The sequence below is a fragment of the Neodothiora populina genome (assembly GCF_041146345.1).
Source record: "Neodothiora populina strain CPC 39397 chromosome Unknown canker_contig_5, whole genome shotgun sequence".
NCBI classification, from domain to species: domain Eukaryota; kingdom Fungi; phylum Ascomycota; class Dothideomycetes; order Dothideales; family Dothioraceae; genus Neodothiora; species Neodothiora populina.
In genome coordinates, this window is record NW_027191405.1 from 1,950,774 (window position 1) to 1,971,884 (window position 21,111).

The 21,111-nt window shown below is 50.9% G+C and overlaps 4 protein-coding genes across 5 annotated transcripts; 2 read left to right on the forward strand and 2 right to left on the reverse strand.

Moving 5' to 3' along the window:
• Positions 1-4,699: 4,699 nt before the first annotated feature.
• AAFC00_005645 (uncharacterized protein) lies at positions 4,700-5,597 on the reverse strand (the record flags this gene model as incomplete). The annotated part of the gene is made up of 3 exons (XM_069348621.1): positions 4,700-4,785; positions 4,845-5,005; positions 5,074-5,597. 3 exons carry the CDS (start codon positions 5,595-5,597, stop codon positions 4,700-4,702), a joined length of 771 nt encoding a protein of 256 aa, XP_069203290.1.
• An 8,416-nt stretch (positions 5,598-14,013) lies between these two features.
• Positions 14,014-15,720, forward strand: AAFC00_005646 (uncharacterized protein; the record flags this gene model as incomplete). Its single annotated transcript, XM_069345457.1, has 1 exon — positions 14,014-15,720. The coding sequence occupies one exon, from the start codon at positions 14,014-14,016 to the stop codon at positions 15,718-15,720; it is 1,707 nt and encodes a 568-aa protein (XP_069203291.1).
• Positions 15,721-17,603: 1,883 nt separating this feature from the next.
• AAFC00_005647 (uncharacterized protein) lies at positions 17,604-18,544 on the forward strand (the record flags this gene model as incomplete). Its single annotated transcript, XM_069345459.1, has 4 exons — positions 17,604-17,791; positions 17,846-17,986; positions 18,051-18,200; positions 18,256-18,544. The coding sequence occupies 4 exons, from the start codon at positions 17,604-17,606 to the stop codon at positions 18,542-18,544; spliced, it is 768 nt and encodes a 255-aa protein (XP_069203292.1).
• Positions 18,545-18,905: 361 nt separating this feature from the next.
• On the reverse strand, positions 18,906-20,587 carry AAFC00_005648 (uncharacterized protein; the record flags this gene model as incomplete). 2 transcript variants are annotated; one of them, XM_069345460.1, is made up of 6 exons in its annotated part: positions 18,906-19,038; positions 19,097-19,175; positions 19,244-19,439; positions 19,492-19,552; positions 19,631-20,097; positions 20,171-20,587. In XM_069345460.1, the coding sequence occupies 6 exons, from the start codon at positions 20,585-20,587 to the stop codon at positions 18,906-18,908; spliced, it is 1,353 nt and encodes a 450-aa protein (XP_069203293.1). The 2 variants fall into 2 exon arrangements, with proteins under 2 accessions (XP_069203293.1, XP_069203294.1); XM_069348256.1 differs by lacking the exons at positions 18,906-19,038; positions 19,097-19,175 and having other exon boundaries at positions 19,200-19,439.
• Positions 20,588-21,111: the final 524 nt, after the last annotated feature.

The following is a 21,111-nucleotide window of genomic DNA, read 5'->3' on the forward strand; positions in this document are numbered from 1 at the left end:
CGCCGCAAGAGAGCCCAGAGGGAGTACCTGAGGCGTTTTCCCAGATACAACGTTTCGCTCTACATCTTCTCTGTCCACAATCCCATCCGTCGCGTGTGTCAGCGCATCGTCGGTCCCGGCAGAGGTGGAGACCGTATCGAGGGCCTGGCCCCGAACCGCATCGTGTGGTACGCCTTCTCGGCTTTCATCTATGCTGCCATTGTCGCAATGGTCTTGCTTGCTTGCATCACCACGCCGCTGTACCAGAAAGTCTATTTTGAAAATCACAAATTCAGCGTTCAGAACTGGTTCGTCTTCAGCGACGTGGGCTTCGCCGCCCTCTTCTCCATCGAGTCACTGATCAGAGTCATCGCCGACGGCTTCTTCTGGACGCCCAATGCCTACTACCGCAGCTCGTGGGGTTTCATCGATGGCATCGTCCTGATAACACTCTGGGCCAACATCATCACACTTCTCTACGACCCCGTCGGCGGAAGCAGGGCCATCGGCGCCTTCAAGGCCCTGAGAGCACTGCGACTCCTGAACGTCAGCGACTCCGCTCGCGATACTTTTCACTCCGTCATTGTCATGGGAGGATGGAAGGTCGTGTCCGCCGCTTTCGTTTCCCTGAGTTTGCTTGTGCCCTTTGCCATCTACGGATTGAACCTCTTCAACGGCCGCATGATGACTTGCAACGATGGCGGCAGCAACATCTACAATCTGACCGACTGCACGGGCGAGTACCTGTCACAGCCGTACAACTGGGATGTGCTGGCACCGCGCAGAGTGGCCAACGACTACTACAACTTCGATAACTTCGGAGGCGCCCTCTTCATCCTCTTCCAGATTGTATCTCAGGAGGGTTGGATCGATGTCATGTGGTCTGCGCAGTCCATCACGGGCGTCTTCACTCAGCCCGAAGACTTTGCCAGCCAAGGAAATGCCGTCTACTTTGTCGTCTTCAACTTGCTCGGCGCCGTTTTCGTCTTGACGCTTTTCGTCTCCGTCTTCATGCGCAACTACACCGAACAGACGGGCGTTGCATACTTGACGACAGATCAACGCAGCTGGCTGGAGCTGAGGAAGCTCCTGAAACAGATCTCGCCGAGCAAGAGATCCGCCAAGAAGGAGGACGAGCGGGCAAAGTGGAAGCAATGGTGCTACAAGATGGCCGTGCAGAAGAGTGGCAGATGGCAGAGGACAGTGACCACCGTGCTACTGCTTCATGTCGTGCTATTGTGTCTCGAGTGGTATCCCTCCAGCAGTGCGTGGCTGGAGACGAGAGACTTTCTCTTCCTTGCCATGACTTTCTTCTACATCACAAACATCGTCATCCGCATCTTCGGTCTGACTTGGTCTCGCTTCCGTCGCTCTGCCTGGGATCTATACTCCATCTTCAGCGTCTCGGGTACTTTTGTCACCACCGTCCTGCTGCTCACCGACGTCGACAGGCGTGAGTACGTCCAAGCCCACAAGCTTTTTCTCGTGTCCATTGCCTTGCTGCTCATCCCGCGAAACAACCAGCTCGACCAGCTTTTCAAGACTGCCGCTGCCTCGGTCACTCAGATCGCCAATCTGCTGGCCACTTGGTTCGTTTTGTTCCTTGTCTATGCTATAGCACTGACGCAGACTTTTGGTCTCACACGATTCGGAGAAAACGAGGATGGCAACGTCAATTTTCGTACCGTCCCCAAGGCCCTCATACTGCTGTTCCGCATGTCCTCCGGGGAGGGCTGGAACCAGGTCATGAATGACTTTGCCCAGGTCGTGCCACCTCTGTGTACGGTCGGCGAGCACTACTACGACGGTGACTGTGGCAGCGCAGGTTGGGCCACCGCTCTGTTCGTCAGCTGGAACATCCTTTCCATGTACATCTTCGTCAACTTGTTTGTGTCGCTCATCTACGAGAGTTTCTCCTATGTCTACCAACGAAGCAGCGGGCTGAGTGTCATCAGTCGAGAGGAGATTCGCAGGTTCAAGCAGGCTTGGGCGGAATTCGATCCCAGCGGAACAGGTTTCATCAGCAAGGACAAGTTCCCGAGATTGCTCGGCGAGCTCTCGGGTGTCTTTGAGATGCGCATATACGACGGAGACTTTACTGTTTCAAATATCCTCGAGGACGTCCTGCCGCACCCTCCCGGCCGTGCCCATGCTCTAGGGTTTGACGGCACCTCAATTCACGAGTCGCTACACCACAGAGCCAGCAAGAAAAGACCCATGGACACGCCTATCGATCTCGCTGCCTTCAATGCTCGTCTCGCAGAGATTCCTATCGACGAGATCCGTCGCCGTCGTACGAGAATGAATACCTTCTACGAAGAAGTGCTTGTCTCGGCCGATCTCGACCGCGGCATTGAATTCACGAGCCTGCTCATGATCTTAGCCCACTACAAGGTCATCAACGACAACAAGTCTCTGCGTCTGGAAGAGTTCCTCCGTCGTCGCGCACGTCTTCAACGCGTTGAAGAAGCTGTGCGACGCAACGTGGTTGTCGGCTTTTTCGACACTCTGTACTGGACCAGACGCTTCAAGCGTATCGTCGAGGCACGCAAGAAGGCAAGACAGGATGCAACGCTCAGAGGCGTCCCTCAACTCGACGTTCCCGAGATCTTCGTTCACGATGAGAACGATGACGACAACAACAACAACAACGATGGCAAGAGCATTTTCAGCCACAGCGACGACACTGGCTACAACAGTGTGCCTGTCACTCCGATCGATAAAGAAGGTCCTGCTTTCTGGTCGGACATTCCTATAACACCGACATCTGTCGGTGATGACTTCGCCGTCTGGCAAGGAGACGAGGACAGAGGAAGAAGCAACAGCGTGCAGGTGTCACCGAACCAGTCACCGACGAGGAACCGCTTCGCCAGCCCCCGCAGGAGTCAATCACCCAGCGCTGTGGTCACGACCATACCGGAAGACTGGCAATTCGCAAACGCTCTCATTGGCGACGGCTCCGGTCCTCTGGCTAGTCGCATCAGGAGCGTCAGTCCGAGCAACAACAGTCGAACATCCCAGCAGCATCTCGATCCCTTTGAGACGTTGACGGCAGATGGCACCGCTGATCTGGGTCTAGCGACGCTCGGCACTGGATCAGCAGCGACGGCGTCGAGCAGCAAAAGCCCCGCCGGGTCGGGTATCCGCGGTCGCGCATTGACACTCTCTGCTGCCGCCGCCGGAGGACCAGGCAGAGGCAGAGCAGGCACTCTTTCCGTGCCCGGCCTGCCTGTGCCTCCCATTCCTGGCACTGAAGGGGCAATCGCCGGCGGTAGTAGTGGCGATCCTGCGAGAAGCAGAGCAGTCAGCAATGTGTCCAATGTCTCCACTCGCGATCTTGTCCTTGGCGAACTAGAGAACTCGGCCTGGGGTGAGAGTATCAGACGCAGTTTCACCGTCGCGGCCAAGCCCAGACGAGGCAGTCAGCGAGTAAGCGGCGGCAACGGTGGTCCTGGAGGTGGCGGTAGTGGTGCAGGTGGGAGAGGAGGCAGTCCGAGCCCTAGTCCTGGACGGTAGGAGCGTTTGGGGCTGTTGAGTGGTGATTGATTGACTGGTTGTGAGAGAGGAGTTGATCGATGATGATGACGACGACGACGACGACGACATCGATAATTGCACTTCTTTGGTTGAAGCCGAGAGGAAACAGAGAAACCAAGATTATAGAGACAGATGTGAAGAAAAAAGGAGGTGGTGGAGGTGTGAACGAGATGGAATCCCGTATAGACCTGCGCGAACAGACGTTCGAAAATAGAAAGATAGCAAAACATGAAATTAGACGGGGAAGTGACCTCGGATACAACAAGCGAAATGAAGTGCTGGAATTCTACGTTCCCCTGTTGTCTCTCACTTCTTCTTCAAGTCCCCTCCTCCGCTGTCATCCCAGCATGTAGTGGGGAGAACTCAACAGGCGACGCACAAAATCCAATATGTAATATCAGAACAGAAAAGAGGAATACAAGCGCATCGACCGGATTCGATCAAATAAAATTGGAGAGTGCGAAAAGACAGGCATGGGCATGGGCATAGTGACCTTCTACACAAGATATGTTGCACAGCGAATGGCGTCGTTTCATTGTTCTATCTGGCTCACATCTCTATCCCCCTTTCCATTCTCTATATATATGGTTATCCTGGACTTGCGGACTTTCTGTTCTTGTTGGTCTTCTGAGAGCTTTTCTTACTGCCTCTCCGCGAAATCCACATCAGTGCGAGGTCCCTCCTCTTGAGATTCGAGAGACAGAGACCGACCTTGGATATCGAAAAGCTTGCACGTCATAATCATGTATTTCTAGCGAGAAGATCGACCGAATCGATTCTAAGCGCACAATCCTCCATGCCTGTTGTTATGGCGGCAAGCACTAGCGGCAAGGCGTTGTTGACTTTATTACGTGATAGAGACGAAGGAGAAAGTATTTTAGCGGTACTAGTCGGTACTAGGGATAGAAAAAGCCAACAATGCATCCTCAGAGCCATCTATGCTGTTCCGCTGTCATGCCAGGATCCTCCATTCCAGGTCCATATCTCCATCCTGCCTTCTCTTCCCCCTATCGTTGCTCATTGCTCGTCACTCCATCTGCGCCTAGCAGGCAAGGTCATACTTCGGGCTGCGGTCCGAATTCATAGCTCCCCAGTGTGTCTCGTCCGCCATCTCACCATTTCGACCTAGCGAAATTGGCTTCCATGGTTCGTCAAAGGCTTCGAACGAAAACACATTGACTCCTCACGTAAGTATTCCGCAGATGGCGTCGGTCCAGTAGGGTGCGGCATTGCGTGTGGATGCCCTTCCTGCTCCATAGTCCGATCCTCCTAAAGCGTTGTCAGTAAAGCCGCGCTCACTGAAATCAGACCGGATGGGAAATGAGCACCATCTGAAGGCCAGCCCGTCTCGCCGGTCCAAAACTCGATGCCGTTCAACGATCCGGACACACTTTGAATTCTTCCAAGAGCCTGTTGCATGTCCTCAAAGTATGTCAATGTAGCATTGGCGATAGGTTGCGCCTGCCAGTACGCAAAACCATTGGCAAGTCTATGTCGTGTCACCGGTCAGCTGGGTATGATACCGGATAAGAATATGAAGAGGAATCAATGACCCACAATAAATCCACGCCGCCTTTGATCAAAGCATCGGCTGTCCCGTCAGCGAATTTATTCCAGCTGTCCGCTGTGCCGACCTTGGTGCCCTTGGGCAAAACACCTCTGACACTGTTGATCTTGCTTAACAATTCGGGTCCCGTGAAGTTGCCCCTGTACATGGTCTCGCTTCCCACCGTGACCGCATATACGTACCCAGGAACATATGTGGCCAACGCGGTTTTATCAGCTTCAAGTGCTGCATCGGTGTCGGGCCACACTCCCAGCACAACCCTGAAGGCAGCACTCGCTGCAGCAGGGAGGATCTGCGCAGTGCAGTTGCAGTCAGAAGCTGAGTAGATGCGCACAAGCTTGCTACCACTGTTGGCTTGAATGGCCTTGAAGTCGGCAACATAGTCGGACGTGCACTTGCAACTGCCGTCAGTCTTCTTGTCGCCAAGTGCAAAGCCAAGCGTTCCTTTAGCAGTTGCACACTGCACCAAATGGCAGAGCAAGAACATCGCCACAATGGTCAAGGTGGAGATCATTTTGGTGTACGCTCCTGCTTATGCTGATTTTCGCTCCTCCGGTCAACAGATGCCTCGATGGGGAAAAGTCGAAGCTGCTGTATGGATGACTTCGATTCTTCCCGGCGTAGCAGTCACCTACGCGCGCTGCGCTAAATAGGTATGTAATGCTTGCAGAATGCGTATAGACAAGCTGAGGAAGGCGGTGAATCTAAGAGAGAAAGGATAGAAGAATGAAGACTTAGACCCGAGGAACAAGATCAGGTGTATCTGTGGACGTGGAATGTTTCCACTTGCATGCCTTGCGACTAAAAAGTGTACAGCAATAAAGCCTTCCATTGTGTATGAGATACCTAAAGAGGAAGGCCTATCGCTGATCTGTCCCTTCCCCTGATGGTTGTTCAAGTACAAAGGTACTGTAGCTGACCAGAAGCGCGCCAATGCTCGGTGACCCCGCATATGCACGAGTAAGTTACAGGTAAGGAAGCTCGGTGTGTGGATGCTAGAGGAAGCTGCATGTGATTGCTCGATGTATGGACTATTATGATCATTGCCAAGATGAGGTGTGAACTTGCAATATATACAATTGCCAGGGATTGATGGTAAGATGCACACTCCCATGCTGTCGCTTTGCTGTCACTTTTCGTCATGTCTCCGGCGATGACCCTTAGCGAATAATTTGGCTTCGCGAGATGGCTCTCAAAAACCTCTTCGCAGTCGCGCTTGTCCCACGAACCCGACCTTCGAAGCTTCGTGGAAGAAGTGCTCAATCCAAGACCATTCCACGGCTCCAGTCGCGCATGATTCATCACCAAGATAACCTGTACATTGTTGTCTTCGGTGGGAAACTCGTTCGTTCGAGTGGATGAACTGCGGTCGTCTTCAGCATGATGGTGCGTGCAGCTCAGTCCATACTTCACGGAGACAAGTACTTCATCGACTTTCCGCTCTCCCCGTGCCGCCGCACCTAACGAAGGATACGCATATGAATATGCTGTGACGCTATCGGCAGGCGACAGCTAGTCTCCAGGCTTGTCGATTGGTGATCGCTGCACGATAAGGTGGGCTGTATGACGAGATTTCCGCTCGAGCGTCTAGCTGTATGAGCACACACGTCGTTGTATAGACGTGGTTTCGTCAAATACAACGTTGGCCTGAGATACTCGGCGTCTCCGAGAGCAATTTAATATGCGCTCTGCCTCAATTGCTCCTAGCTCTTCCTCATCTTCCGATTGGTTTGCAAGATACTGCGTCGAGTCAACATGCCTCTCAAGTAGCCATTAATTGTGGTTCCCACTCGCAGAAATCTTGGCCAAGTCCAGGCCACTCTTTTGTGCCGACCCGAGTCGCATATGGGAATGACTTGAAAGTTCGAGCAAATTCAGCCTTCTCTGTGTATCCCAATGCTCTTCCGACTTTCTCCAACTCTTCCAGGATCCAGGACGTCGGTCTGTCAGGCATGTCGCGAAGGCAGACCCTATGAACGACGATCAAAACCCATACCAATGATTCGAGGCGGGTCTTGTTTTGCCAAAATGATACAACATCTCCATCGGTCTGCTCCTCCAGACCTTGCAGAAGGACTCTTAGGATCTTGGCATCGACAACACTAACGTTCGGAGGCATATGAATTTTGACCTGGAATTGCGAGGGTATACATGACCAAGCAAACATTTGCAAAGCCAGGAGCATGGCTGTCTCGACTGTGAACGCTCCCGCCATAAGCTGTGAACCATCGTGGGTCAGAGGACACGTCTCGGCTACAAGGGTGCAGAGCCTGTACTCGAGAGTATACAGCAGATTCGAAAAGGCGGCCATGATTGACGGTGTTGGTGACTTCAGGATATCATAGAGCAGGCAAGTCTGGTGCAACCCCTGGAAGATTGACCTCACCACTTCTACTGACCCTCCAAAGTCGAGGCCTGGCAGAGTGGTCATAGAAATCTTGGCCAGCCTAAGTGTCTCATCTTCCATACCGTCTGGAAGCTGCGCAAAAGTCTTGAGTGGCGTCCATGGGAGCATAGGCGTCTGGAAAGCTGCTGAGGCTACCCTTAGATCGTTCCACACTACCGATCGCCATTCAGCGACCGACAAGGAATCCAGACCTTTGGGTCTGTTCATGACTATCCCTACAGCCGCCCTCGTATGAATGAGCGCTGCGTCGTTGCCATCGTCACTCAAAGCCAAGCCTGCCATACTTGAGATGAGCGTTGCGAGAGGGCCTTGTGGCGTTTCATCTGGGTTTTGGATCCCTCGCATCATCTCCCGAATGGCTCGTCCCCGATGGTATAGATAATTGACGTGGTTCACCTGACCTGTGCTTGCAGCCTTCTTGGCCTCGGCGAGGCACAAGAAGATGTGGAAAAGTCCTTCATTGTCGCTGGTCATATTCCAGAAACCACGCTTGAAAACCTCGGTAGATACTTGCAGAGTAGGTGCAAATTTCTCCCAGTGCGTATAGTTGTTCGAGGGCCATTCGAAATGCCATGCGATCAATTCTTCCACATAGCGACCGTTCGCTGGCAGCTGATCGAACGGATCGTACCTGCATGGAACGAGTTGCCCGAGTGGTCCTGGACAAGGCTGAAAGTTCGGGAGTGTTCCATGCGTCAGTTGTTGAGACTGTTCGTCACTGCAATCGGTAATCGGTTCTCCTGGAAATACCAAACTGCGTTTGAACAAGGACTGCGCTTGTTTCGCAGAGTAAACGTCCACTTGGAACTCGTTCGTTGTAATTGATGCATTAAGATCTGGGGACACCCAGGATTTCAGAGGTTGCAAAAAGTCAAGAGATCGTGGTGTGTGTGAGCGCGAGCGCGAGTAGGGAGCGCCGCCGCTTGCGTTCTTGGAATGCCCATTCTCAGCATGTTTGGGTAACTCAGCTTGGAAACAACCAATGCTGAATGCTGGTTCCGACGAATGCGTTCGTCGACCTCGACCCTCGCACACTAAGTCTGTTTTCGAACGTGCAGCACCAGATAGTCCAACCTGCTCGGAGGATCCTGCGTTCTGATTTGGTGCTGAGTCTTTGATCACACGACCCTTGGCATTGTTTGGGCCAGGGGTGTCACATTCGTCCTCGGGTTTCTGACGATTGAAATAATCGTGCATTACATGGCTACGAACCGCCTTGAGGTCTCGTTTTGACTGTTTCGCGGGACAATCTGTGTAGGTGACAAATCTTAGTTTGGCAGATTTTGCTGCGGGCATGTCGAGTCGATATCCCGCGATATCGTAACACCTCGAAAGTACGATCTCCGAGTCATAGGACCGAATCAACACTCAAAGCCAATGGAGAAGAGAAGTTGCTGTCACCTCAAGTTTCCATGCTGCAGTATCGACAACCAAGAGGACTGTAGGCAGGCTCTCCTTACTGCTCGGGGCAATTGCTGTTCTATATTCGCCCAGGTCTCGGAGTGCTTCGCTACAGCTATAGTTTTGGCTTTACCACATGAAGGAAACTTGACCGTATCCATCTCAACGACTGACTGCCCTGGGGAAACGGCGTGGCGTCCGAGCTTATCCCATAGGCACGTGCTTCCAGAGCTAAACTGACTTAGTTCCGTACCTAGCGAGCTTATACGAGTAACGAACTCATGTATAATTGAACTTGGGTGAAAGGACCACAAGCTGATTTGCACATCGTTGTCAATCTGTACAAGATCACCACGACATATCGCATATACTTGTACGCAGCAGTCCGTTGCGATGCTGCTGTGAGCCGCACCCAATCGGAATGCACTCGGTTATGTCGGAACTCGAGCAACGGGTAGAGCAACGGGTAGAACAAGACAAGGTACCTTAACTTTCCTTATTGTACCGTACCCATCTGCTCCGGAGCTCTGCTGGACATTGTACGCACGTAGGACACGTACCTACCTACCGTAGTTTTGCCTCTTGTGTGTGTCGACGCCCGTCCAGACTTCGGACTTGCCGGATCCGTGCCTTCGAGTCGTACCTCAAACAGGGCTCGGAGAAACTCTCCCTTGTCATGGCCATGAGAACGACTAATCTTGACAGTTGCAAGTGCCTCATGCAAGATGCCTGTCTGTAGGGATGTGAAAGCGATTTAGATCTCGAAGTTCACAAGTCTCGCCACTATTTGTATAACAAAGACTCGCATAACACGCAAGGCAAGGTTAGGTACCTAAGTCTCCGTCTCCACATTGCAATCGCAGCTTTAGCCTGTTTCACCTGGGCGATCTCCTCCCAGACCCAATTGCGTGCCGCTACGGATGCAAATTCTCACAAGCCGATGAACGATTTAGGGTTTGCGGCTCTGCAATGTGACACATTGTCGCCATCATCTGCGGCTGCTTGTGCCAAACCATGCAGCTTCAAGTAGCCGTCTTGTGCATGAATTGCTAATGTTTCACTTGGCCAATAACCAGAGTTGCTACGTGACACAGACGAAGAGGCCTGGTGTTAAGTTCGGGGTGCGATCCGGCCCGCTTTGTACATCTTCTGTCAACCGAGCAGGCGAATACCTGATATTTGAGATATGACAACTTATTTCTTCCATCCCAGTATCACCTATAGACGATTATACAGGACCTGGGTGGCACGTCATATCTCCGTATGAACAAGACCCAAGGCCGTGTCGGCGAACGTTGCTCAACCTTTAGTGTTCGCCGGTCGCTAAACGCGGGCTGCGGTCGATCGGCCTTCTCGACGTTGTGCAGCTGGGCCATCAGCTTCACGTACTGAGTGCTTTCTACAATCGAGTCGATCTTCAAGGTTCGCGCCTTACGCCATGCTCTTGTCTAAACTTTTTGTTGTCTATCCATAGAACAAACTTAGTTAGTACCATGTTAGATCACCTCACGAGGGACGCCTCTGGATCCAAGCCACCATAACACCAAGGCATGTCGAGCCAACGAAACAATGTGAGATTGAATCGTGGCTATAGCAAGGTACCGTGGTCTGGTACGTCAGAGATCAGTTCTAGAACCCCTGCACAGTGCCGAAACGTCCGCCCTATGTTGCCGAGATCTCCTCACATGGGATTTGAATTGTTCTAAGCCATGATGGCCTAGTACTCGAATCAGAGCTTGCCTTACCGGAGAAGTTCGCCCGGCAATACGATGTGCATAGGCCAATATCCTGCCTGGTAACTATAAAGTGATGAAAAGATGGCAGTCATGCGAAACATGCGAGACGACGAATCGACCGCAACCCTGTCCTCCTGCTACTCAAAAACTCATGCTCGTTGTAAGACATGGGTTGGGCTACAAGCCGCATATTCCATAGTCTTTAGATACACCGTACGTCTCCGCTGCTCGATAATATCTATAACATGTCAAAATGACTGATACGTAAGGCGTTGTCATCGGCACAGTAAATTTCGTCTTGATCCGAGGATATCACATGGAAGCTACCATGTGTTGTAAGCGTTACTGCACTTCCCGCTCCTTCTCGTGGAAAACGACGACACGACAGAACTTATGGTTTTGAGTCAACTATTGCCCCCAGTATCAATCGCAACCAAGTCCACACTTACTAGACTTGGTGTTAACAATATTCCAAACGCCAATTCAGTATCATACCTTACTTGTAGTAGATCTTATGCAACGAATACTGCAGTGCTCACCGTAAAGAAGGGCTTTGCTACGAGTCAGAAAGCAAGGCCGCACACGACAATTGAATTTAAGGGTTCTGCGTGCCTAGTAAAAGCTTGCGCTCATCCTTAAACATCGATATATCCCGCCTTCGTCAGACATCATACCTCTTGTACCTAAGGTAAGGTACCTTACTCGTACTGTGATATGGCTGTCACATCTTCAGACTGACACGTTGGATGGTCGACAAAGCTTATCTTTGCCAGAGTTCGAGTAATTCAAGGCGTGCGCCCACGTCTACCGCGTTGATCGCATGCTCTACAGTAGCTGGAGGACATGACTTCCAGATAAAATTTGACACCTGCGCCAAAAGCAGCAAACGGATGATCTTTCTCCTTCCCTCCACCCCTCCAGCCTCAGCCAGGCTAAAAATTACCTTGCTCACTCAATAACGATCCGATAGATCATTCGACGACATCATGCGACTAAGGCTGTTGCATGTTGTCAGCAATAAGTAGATGAACACTAAAGGTATTGTGATTCGATGTTGACGATGCTTCGTGTACTTGTCCCACACTTTGCCCGAAACGAACCTTTCACAATCACGCGTTCAGCCGTGTCGTCCGCTGTCAATGAAGCTTGAACTCCCATAACATCTATCCTTATCGGATCCGTCGCGGGCATGGCACGCAGCCGGAGAGGTCTTCTTTCCATTCCACGAGAGTGCCGATACACTCTAATGCTAACAGCGGCACGGTCCGTCTGCGGAAACTTTTGTATACTCACAACGACTATATCCTGTTCGAAGAATTACCAAATTCTAAAATAAGCGGCATTGCGGTCCTTACGTCCGCTCAGATACACACTGAAGGATTCTGTGCATTAGTCCCGGTGCGGAACCGGAACATCAGACTGTGGACTCCCTGTAGAGCCCAATATCGTCGTCGTACCTGCAAGATAACCTGTACTATTAGTCCCGCTTCCTGGGCGTAGAGTTTCGAACCAGGCAAGCTGCAGACGCGCAGTGTAATGCCCTAGCATTGCATTATACGCCCTAAGCAGTCCTGCCGTGAATTGCTGAGTCTCATAACACAGCACTCGGCACTCTTCAAGTCTTCATGTGTCGGAAAGTCTCATCTGCTCGGATCATATGCACATGCGTATCTAGCGACTAGTAGTAAGACGGACACACTCACCTTCCGTCGAAGATCGTTCCATGCACGCCAAGTATACCACAACCATGACCGGGCGTCCCCAGCCAATTCCAACTGGATGGTCGCATCAATCTGGTCATCGACTGATCAGCATTCACCACGTGAAAGTATAAATCTTGACACCTGCACGTGTTGTCCGCGATAGCCGCACCTCTTTGAGCGGTCAGCAGTGGGAGTGTGAAATTCTTCCCGGGTGATAAGGATCGAAACAGTATGCACCACACTATAAGTTATTGCATATTAATCTGACAAGCGCAAATCTGGTTCGGCCCCTATAACTTCGAACCAAGGTTCTCCGACCATTGAAAAAAATTGGAGGGCTTCGCGCAGCGCTAGTCATGCCCGTGCACTCGCTTACGGGCGTAGCGACCAAGGAATCTTTATTGTAATCCTTAATCCTTCGTCTTGCGGCCACGCTTGATGGATACCTCAATCGGGCAATGCGCGTTACCCCAAATGCAAGAGGAAAAGACATGTATATGTGATATGAATGGTGGTATTGTTACATTTTTGAACGGTTGAGCCTGCCTTGACAGGTTTGACTGAGCCACACCTCCCATAACCCCATCGCTCCTCTGAATTGAACAGCGGCCATGATCCTTCTCAGATGGATCACTTGAAAGTCTTGCGGCCAATTGTGATCCTGCAAGCCACCACGTAAGTGGTTGTTGAGCTCCAATTACCTTATCCTTCACCTCGTCTCTAGGCGCTTCCGAGATGGTGCTATAGTACAGCCCTACGTTCAATTCTCGACTGTCTCGATTGGGCGGTAAGAATGACTGCATCGCGATCTTAAGAATGACGTCTTGCCACTCCATCCCTCGAAGCATTGCAGTACGGTTTGTATGGCCGCAAGAGGAGTGAGTGCTTCTTGACAGAAGTGAGTATTGTGATTGCACCTACTGTCGAAAGTGGCCATATTTAAGAATCATCTAACCTCATCTGGATCATCCCGAGGCCAAAGATAATAGCTTGAAGAATGGATGCGGGAAGCATTCAAGTGTACCTGGACAATCATCAGAGATCTACCATCGACAATCAATCTACCAAATCGGACGATCACAGTTGCTGCCGGCCTGTACGGAAAGTTCTTTGACTTTAGCACCCATCTAGTACTACCTTGCTATCATCGTGCCTACCCTATCTGACGATCCGCTCCGCTCTCCGAACATCTGCAAGGAACCTCGAAGATGCCATTGTCTGCTCTCTCTGTAGACATACTTCTCCAGAACCCCGCAGCTGCCGCTACACTGGAACCTTCTCACATGGTTGCTAAGTCCGCACATTGTGTCCATGCCAAGAGCCATGCAACATAATACATGCCCGCAGATCCCGCATGGAGGTTTGTCAACAGCTATTCTGCACCTGTGATAGAAGGACATTACGGGGTCGACTCAGGGACATGTGATTGTGAGGCCGTCCGCAGCTGCCGCACCACTACCAGGCCCAGTGTGGATCACGATGCTGAAATCAACACCTGGGCTCATCGATGAGATGATCGGGCATCGCAGCTTGGTGTGAGCAGCGGGAAGAAGACTTCTACCGACTTGATACTAAGCGACCCGATGTGAGGTGTAAAAAGACCAGGCTCAACATCATTATCAACCATCGCATCCCTCAGCTTCTCAGCCTGCACAGTCGTTCAATCCAGCATCCATTAGCGATATGCCTTCCTTCGCTTCTACTGCCTTGACTTTGGCTGCCATAGTTGGCACGACATCTGCAGCCCCAGCAAAGGTTCATGATAGATCAGTTCCCACCGGCTCACCAGTCGTGACAGTCAAGAATGGTTCTTACTACGGAATCCACAACGACAATTACAACCAGGACTTTTTTCTGGGAATTCCCTACTCACAGGCTCCTGTCGGAGATCTTCGCTTCAGCAAACCGGAGCCCTTGGACACCACTTGGGAAGAATTGCGCGCGGCGACTGAATATCAGCCCAAATGCTACGGCTATGGCTCTGACTCTGACGGTTTTGAGCAGTCTGAAGACTGTCTTTTCATCAACATCGTACGTCCTTCCGGATATGAAGACACCCAGCTTCCCTTGGCCCTTTGGATTCACGGTGGTGGCTTCTACATGGGCGGAGCTACCGACGATCGCTACAACCTCACCTTCATCGTCGAAAACTCTGTTGCTATTGGTAAGCCTATCATGGCCGCTAGTATCGCCTATCGCTTGAGCGCTTTTGGTTACCTCAATTCCGAGGAGGTTGCTGAGACCGGCAGTCTCAACGCTGGTCTCAAGGATCAACGTCTCGCTCTTCACTGGATCCAGGAGAATATTGGTGCTTTCGGTGCCGACCCTGAGAAAGTTACCATTTGGGGCGAGTCCGCTGGTGCACTATCTGTTGGCTTTCACCTTGTCGCATACGGTGGTCGTAACGACAAGCTGTTCCGCGCCGCTGTTATGGAATCCGGAAACCCTATCTTCTACACTTCTCTTAACCAGACCAGCGATTTTCAACCCATATATGATGACATGGTTGAAGACCTTGGCTGCAGCGGCAAAGACTCTCTTGCTTGCATCAAGGCCCTTGATGTTGAGAAAATTGATCAATTGCTGAAGACAAAGCCTGCATACCAGCAAGCTTTCCTTCCAGCCATCGATGGTGTATTCGTGGCCAACTACACCTCCCAGCAGCTTGCCAGTGGCGACTTTGTTCACGTTCCCATCATCGACGGCACCAACTCTGACGAAGGCACTCTATTCTCGCCTATGGGAATTGACACCGAGGACCAGCTCAAAGAGATGATGAGCACGACCTCCTTCCTCCAGCCTGGCCTTCCTGCTGCTTTGGTCGAGAAATTAATGGCGGTTTACACCACCGATGAGTACAACATGCCCAACGACTTGTCGTTCGGTTCCGATGATGTCCTCGGTATGCCTTTCGGTGAGCACTGGAGACACTCTGCTTCTTACTATGGAGACCACCACTTCATCGCCGCGCGTCGCCTTACTTGCCAAACCTGGGCCGCCGCTGGACTTGACGCTTACTGCTTCCGCTTTGATACTGTTCCTCGTGGACTCGGCTGGCCCTTCCAAGCCGCACATTTCCAAGAAGTTTCTTTCGTCTTCAACAACGTTGACGGCCTCGGCTATTCTCCCAGCCCGTTCCTTGACATGAGCCCAGCTTTCGCGCAGCTGAGCAACCACATGAGCAAGACTTGGGCCTCTTTCGTCGCCGATCTCAACCCCAACTCCTGGAAGGGTGTTGATGCTGCCCTGCCTCTCTGGCCCACCTATGACAATGCCGACCCCAAGAACTTCGTCTTCAGTGCTAACGAGACCTGCTACACTGAGACCGATGACTTCCGCGCTGAAGGAATAAAACTATTCAACGACAATACCGTGCTCTTCCGCAAGTAAGGGCTACAACACATACGATCGACATTCGGTCTGTAGATGAAGTCCAGCCGGGGAGCCCTAGTGACAGGGGATTCAGTCTGTGGGATACAACGGAGTCGGGAGAACATAAATGGGATGGGTTGAAGGATTGAACAACGGTGTTCCGGGAAATCACATGGGACCTGCAACAAGATGAATATAGAGGAATCACTGATGGCATTTGTCATTACAATGAGCTGGGTGGGTACCGAAGGAACGTTAATGGGAGCAGGGCGGCGTATGTGCATGGTCTTCTTCGAGTACTTAGTATCGTGTCAATAGTGCTATTGTCTTTTAGTCCTGAGTTTAGTCAATTACATTTGTGATTTCAATATATATGCCTGTACCCAGCTATCCACTGTAAACCATAAACAAGTGTCTCTTGTTTGTATACTGATGGAATCCCACGAAATCTTCGGCCGGTAAAAGTTGTGATTATGTTTAGCCAACGATTGACATACTGGGGGATAAGCAGGACACACGGCAGGATTCTTCTCTATTCGTGCATGCACAACATTAGCACCAGCTGCGTATACTCTCTGGCAGCGACTGAGTCTCGGTCTATTCACAGCGCGTGGTAAGGTATGGTAAGGTAAGGTAAGTTCAGTAAGGCACAGGTAAGATACCATAAGCGAACACAGCCGGGGGATCGGATATTGGATCTTGGCGCCGGTCCGGAGAAACCTGCAACGGAGTAATCACCTTGAATCGTGCCATGTGGATGACCTTGCTGTGAAACATCATCTTGTGCCGGAAGTTTACTCAAGGCAAGACATCCATCTACCATGATGTACACAAGATCAGGACTCACGTCAGTCATCTGTGCATATAATCTGCGAGTCGGTCTCTTGAACCTGTCCTCGAATTGCCCCAGCATCGAATAAATAGTGTGCATAAGTCCGGAGCACTCCGGGGCTGGTATATGCGACCGACCACAACTATGATAGGCCGGCCTCGACATGCTAATAAGCTGGGCCATGAGCCTTGGACAATCTGCTCTCGCGATCTACAAATCGTGATTACGAAGCTGACTGCGACAGCACCTTCAGAGGGATCTCGAGACTATAAGAAGCTGATGGGATTAAGCTCGATGCCATCACAGACCTTGTGTCTTCAAACCTAAGCCGAATTCATTTCCTGTCATATACCCACCTTGTGCTTATATCAATGCTTTTACGAACGATCTACAATTGACCGCAACGAAGCGTCGCCCAAAACGACGGCAATATATTGCAATTCACTCTCAAGGCTCGGTCTCTTCCCCAAAAAGAATGGAAGGCAAAATGCTTGAATATCCGGTACTTGTAATGTCGCAAACGGGGGGTATTAATACAGTCTCCTGCCGAGATTCGTCCCCACACGCGCTATGGCCAGTTGACTGTTTCACTTATAGCTGGCTCGATATATTCTTAGTCACGCTTTCGTACATCAATGTCGCCATTCTACTGTATTTCATATACCTGTCGCAAGCTATTCTTTCGCAGTGACACAGTCGGATGCGTCTAGATCGGTGGAAAGTTTCTACAGGAACGAAGGTAGGCAGGCGTTGGACCTCGTATGCACCAACATGAGATGCCTCACCTTTAGTGGGGGCCTTCGGGCGAGTGTACTGCCCCCTTGTTTCAGAGATATGCGGATACTTCAAGGTTCTACTAAGTGAAAGGCTAAGTGTGTTTTGTTCGAGTGTCTACTTAAAAGAAGCTTTCGGCATCTCGATTTCATGGTGCAAGTCAAAGTCTAGCCGGCCATTCTTTGACCTCCATTACATTCTCTTCTTCAGCTCTTACAGCACCAGCGCGCCTATAGCAGCAATTTTTAGGACCCACTTTCATTCTTTCGTTAAGGCCAAAGTCTCTTTTCTAGCCATGTTGTATACCAATGTCGCAGCGATTGTATCGCTCCTCTCCATCCCTTTGGCATCCGCCAAGCCAAGAGGTAATACCAGCAGCAAACGTGACCTAGAACTCACATGGGGGCCTCTTGTCGGTATGGGACCGACGAGAGATGGTGTCGGTATCATCAGCGCCGTCTCAACGATCTACCCCGGCAACATGTAATTCAAGCTGAACTTTGCTGTTGTTCCCACCCCGATACTGACATCCTTAAGGCCCAAAACACAGCCAGGAGGCTTGTACAACTGGATTGGCATTGACAGCCCCGACGCCAACAGTGACCTAGTCCAAGGAATCGTCGGGTCTTACACTCACGGACAGAGTGAATGCCCCGGCGCGGAAGCCGACTCGCTCTGGTAGGGTTTAATTGCACTCGAGAGAAGCTTAGACTTGGCCTTAGGACTAATCCACCGATGATAGGTGCATCACTGCTGAAGTCTACGGTACCATCCCCGGAACGCAACAAACAAACCAGTGGGTCGGTGACCTAAGAGCTCTGGACAAGAACCCAGCGGACGGTATTACGTTCAACTACACTCTGGTTAACCAGAAGACTGGACTCTGGCTGCAGTGAGTATTGCGCACAATCCGCGCGCCTGGAACGATCTTCACTAACGCACGAAAGGACCGTCACCAATGCGAGAACCCAAGAGCTCATGGCTACGTTCAACAAGACCTCGCAGACCATGACCCTGTTCAACACTGCTGTTGAGTGCCAAAACGGATGCACTCCTCCGGTTGATCCCCAGTACTGGGTCGACACCACCATCATCCTGTCCGAGGCCGACGAGGACTTCGGCAGCACTCTGTACCAGTCCAACCATGCCACAAACACCCCTGTGACCACCCCTGACAATGGCAAGACCTGGAAGATTGCCAACATCACCATTCCTGTCGTCCCTCCCGTCGCATAGATGCACTTGTACTCGTTGTGCATTCTTGGACGACTGATTGAATGGATACGACCTAGATCTTCTTCCTGCGATGTAAATATTGGGTACTGATTTGTCCACAACCGGTTTTGTGGTCTAAATTTGACAATCTTACTAAAGAGTACTAGTAAATCAGATCCTTCATGGCCAAAAGCGTAGTATCTCTTTTGAATCTGTTTTGCTGTGTCCGATCTAGAAGTATCAGTATACATATACTCCATGTCCCCCTTCATCAAGCAGAAATAAGACGCATAGAAAGAATATAGCAGAGATGAAACCTCGTCGATTGTGATCCACTGAATGCGTATAGCGTATATACTCAGGTATTGCCGAATGGTATAAACTATGCCTGTACAGTGTAACCATTCGAGAGTTTCAGCCCAATTGGTAGCCCTTTTGTCCACTTTTCCTGTTCAGGGAAAGATAAATGCCGGCGGGATGAGATTTTCTCTTCGATATCCTTGTACATGTCATATCTGCAAGGTGATCAGACCCCTTCCGAGACAATTCTCTGTGGTGGATCGTTCGACTTACGCATTCATTTCTTCTATCGTCAATGTCTTTGCTCCGTCTTCGACTTTGTAATTTGGCATGTTCGTGTTGCTCGAAAAACCTTACCACGGTTACTTCTATCATATCATGCGTACACACCTGAGGGACAATAGAGAGGAGAATAGTTACCGATGCGTTCGTTGATATTGTAAGCAGCTTTGGCGGCGGCAGCCTGAACCCGTGTGGCTCGCGGCAGCCGAACTTGCTCGTAGATCTGAAGAGTCGCTTGGACGTCTCCGTCGAAGTAGGCAGGACTGAAGAGGATACCCAATGCAGCTGCATCTTCTATCGCCATGCAGGCGCCTTGGCTTTGATGTGGCATCATCTGTGAATTGTGAGCGACATATAAACAGGAACTAGAATCTGTCAGAACTTACAGGATGCGCGGCGTCTCCAATGAGACAAACTTGGTTGCGCGAGATATATGCATATGGCTCACTTTTGCGAGAGGAATCAGCCCGCGTTAATTCAAGCCCAGTGGGGAAAGGGGTTGGAGAGTAACAAGACACGACTTACTGCACCCACAGACGCCATGGCTGAATCTCCTTCCCGATGGCTAAATGGGCTTTGACCTGAGGATCTAGTTTAGGGTATGGAGCAAGGAGCTCTTCCACAGGTCTGTCCTCGGAACCCCAGGTCTGATTGATGTAGTCGCCCGCACTTCTTGGAAAAAAGCAATAGTAAGAGAGTAGTTTCCCTCCGTTGCAAGGAGAAAGCACAATCTTGTCCCATTTGCCTTCTTGCCCTCCCCAGTACTCCAAAGCGCTGTTCTGAGAGTAGTCGACGAGGCCCAATCTAACGGCATCCTCGGTCATGACATTACAATGCAGGCAACTAGAATCTGCGGGGCGCTTTTCTGGAGTAAGACCGATGATCTTTCTGACAGCCGAGCCAATGCCATCTGCGCCAATGATAGCGTCATGCTGGGCTGAATGGCCATTCGCAAAGAAGATAGTACCACTCTCATAATCAATATCCTTACACTGGTGGATTCATAGATCACATATCAGCACGTCAATATCTTGTTACAGTGGACAACCCTGGGAAAGAACTTACAGGATGGTTGACAAGAAGTTCAACAGGCGTTCCGGAACCCTCCCCTTGAAGAGCGCAATCTTTGAGCATGGCATGCATATACTGACGATGGAACATGTTGTAGACGTAACCCCATCGCTCCTTGTAATCGTCAAGGCTGTAAACGCTGACAGGCTCACCTGTCTTCCAATCGCGGTTGATGAGGCTTTGCAAGACGACAGGATCACCTTTGGCCACATCGACGTCCCACTCGTGTAGCCAGCGAGTACCATTTGCCGCACACGATACAGATGCACCAACCTCGCCAGCGAAATCGTTTCTCTCATAGATCGTGACTTTGTGCCCAGCACGACGCAAGGCGATAGCTACGGACAAGCCGCCGATGCCGCCACCAATCACGCCAATGTTGAGGCGTCGCCATCCTGGATGGGCACTCATATTGATCGGTGTATAACGAGGGAAATGGGAGAGCAGTAATAGACCAAAGTATGAGATAGCAAATATGTCTTCGACTCAAACAAGTCTGATAGATCAAAATCTGGCGAGACATGGCATAAACCTGGGCTGCCGCCCTTTATTTGGCGCATGCTAACCGTCTTGTGACTTGTGTGTTGAGCTCAGTATATTTACCGCGAATGTGTGTATGCGGAAAGTGAACCTCACTAGCAAGTAAGTAGGATAGCGGACTTGCTGCGTCGGCACCAAGGTGCATCGGCCCGCGTTGCAGTTGTGCCTTATCAAGGAAGGTGCGAGCCCCCGCATCCCATTTACCGCGGATGAAGACCTGCGGCATTCGTACCCCCGCTTCCTACACCCTGCCAAGCTCCTTATCAGTCGCATGGATGAAGGTGAAAGTCAATACTCGGATGGGACAGATCCTAAGGTATCTCTATATATCTTGATGGGTGGCACTGAGCTGCGAATAAGCGCATTGGAATGACACATATCGCTTGCTTTTCAGC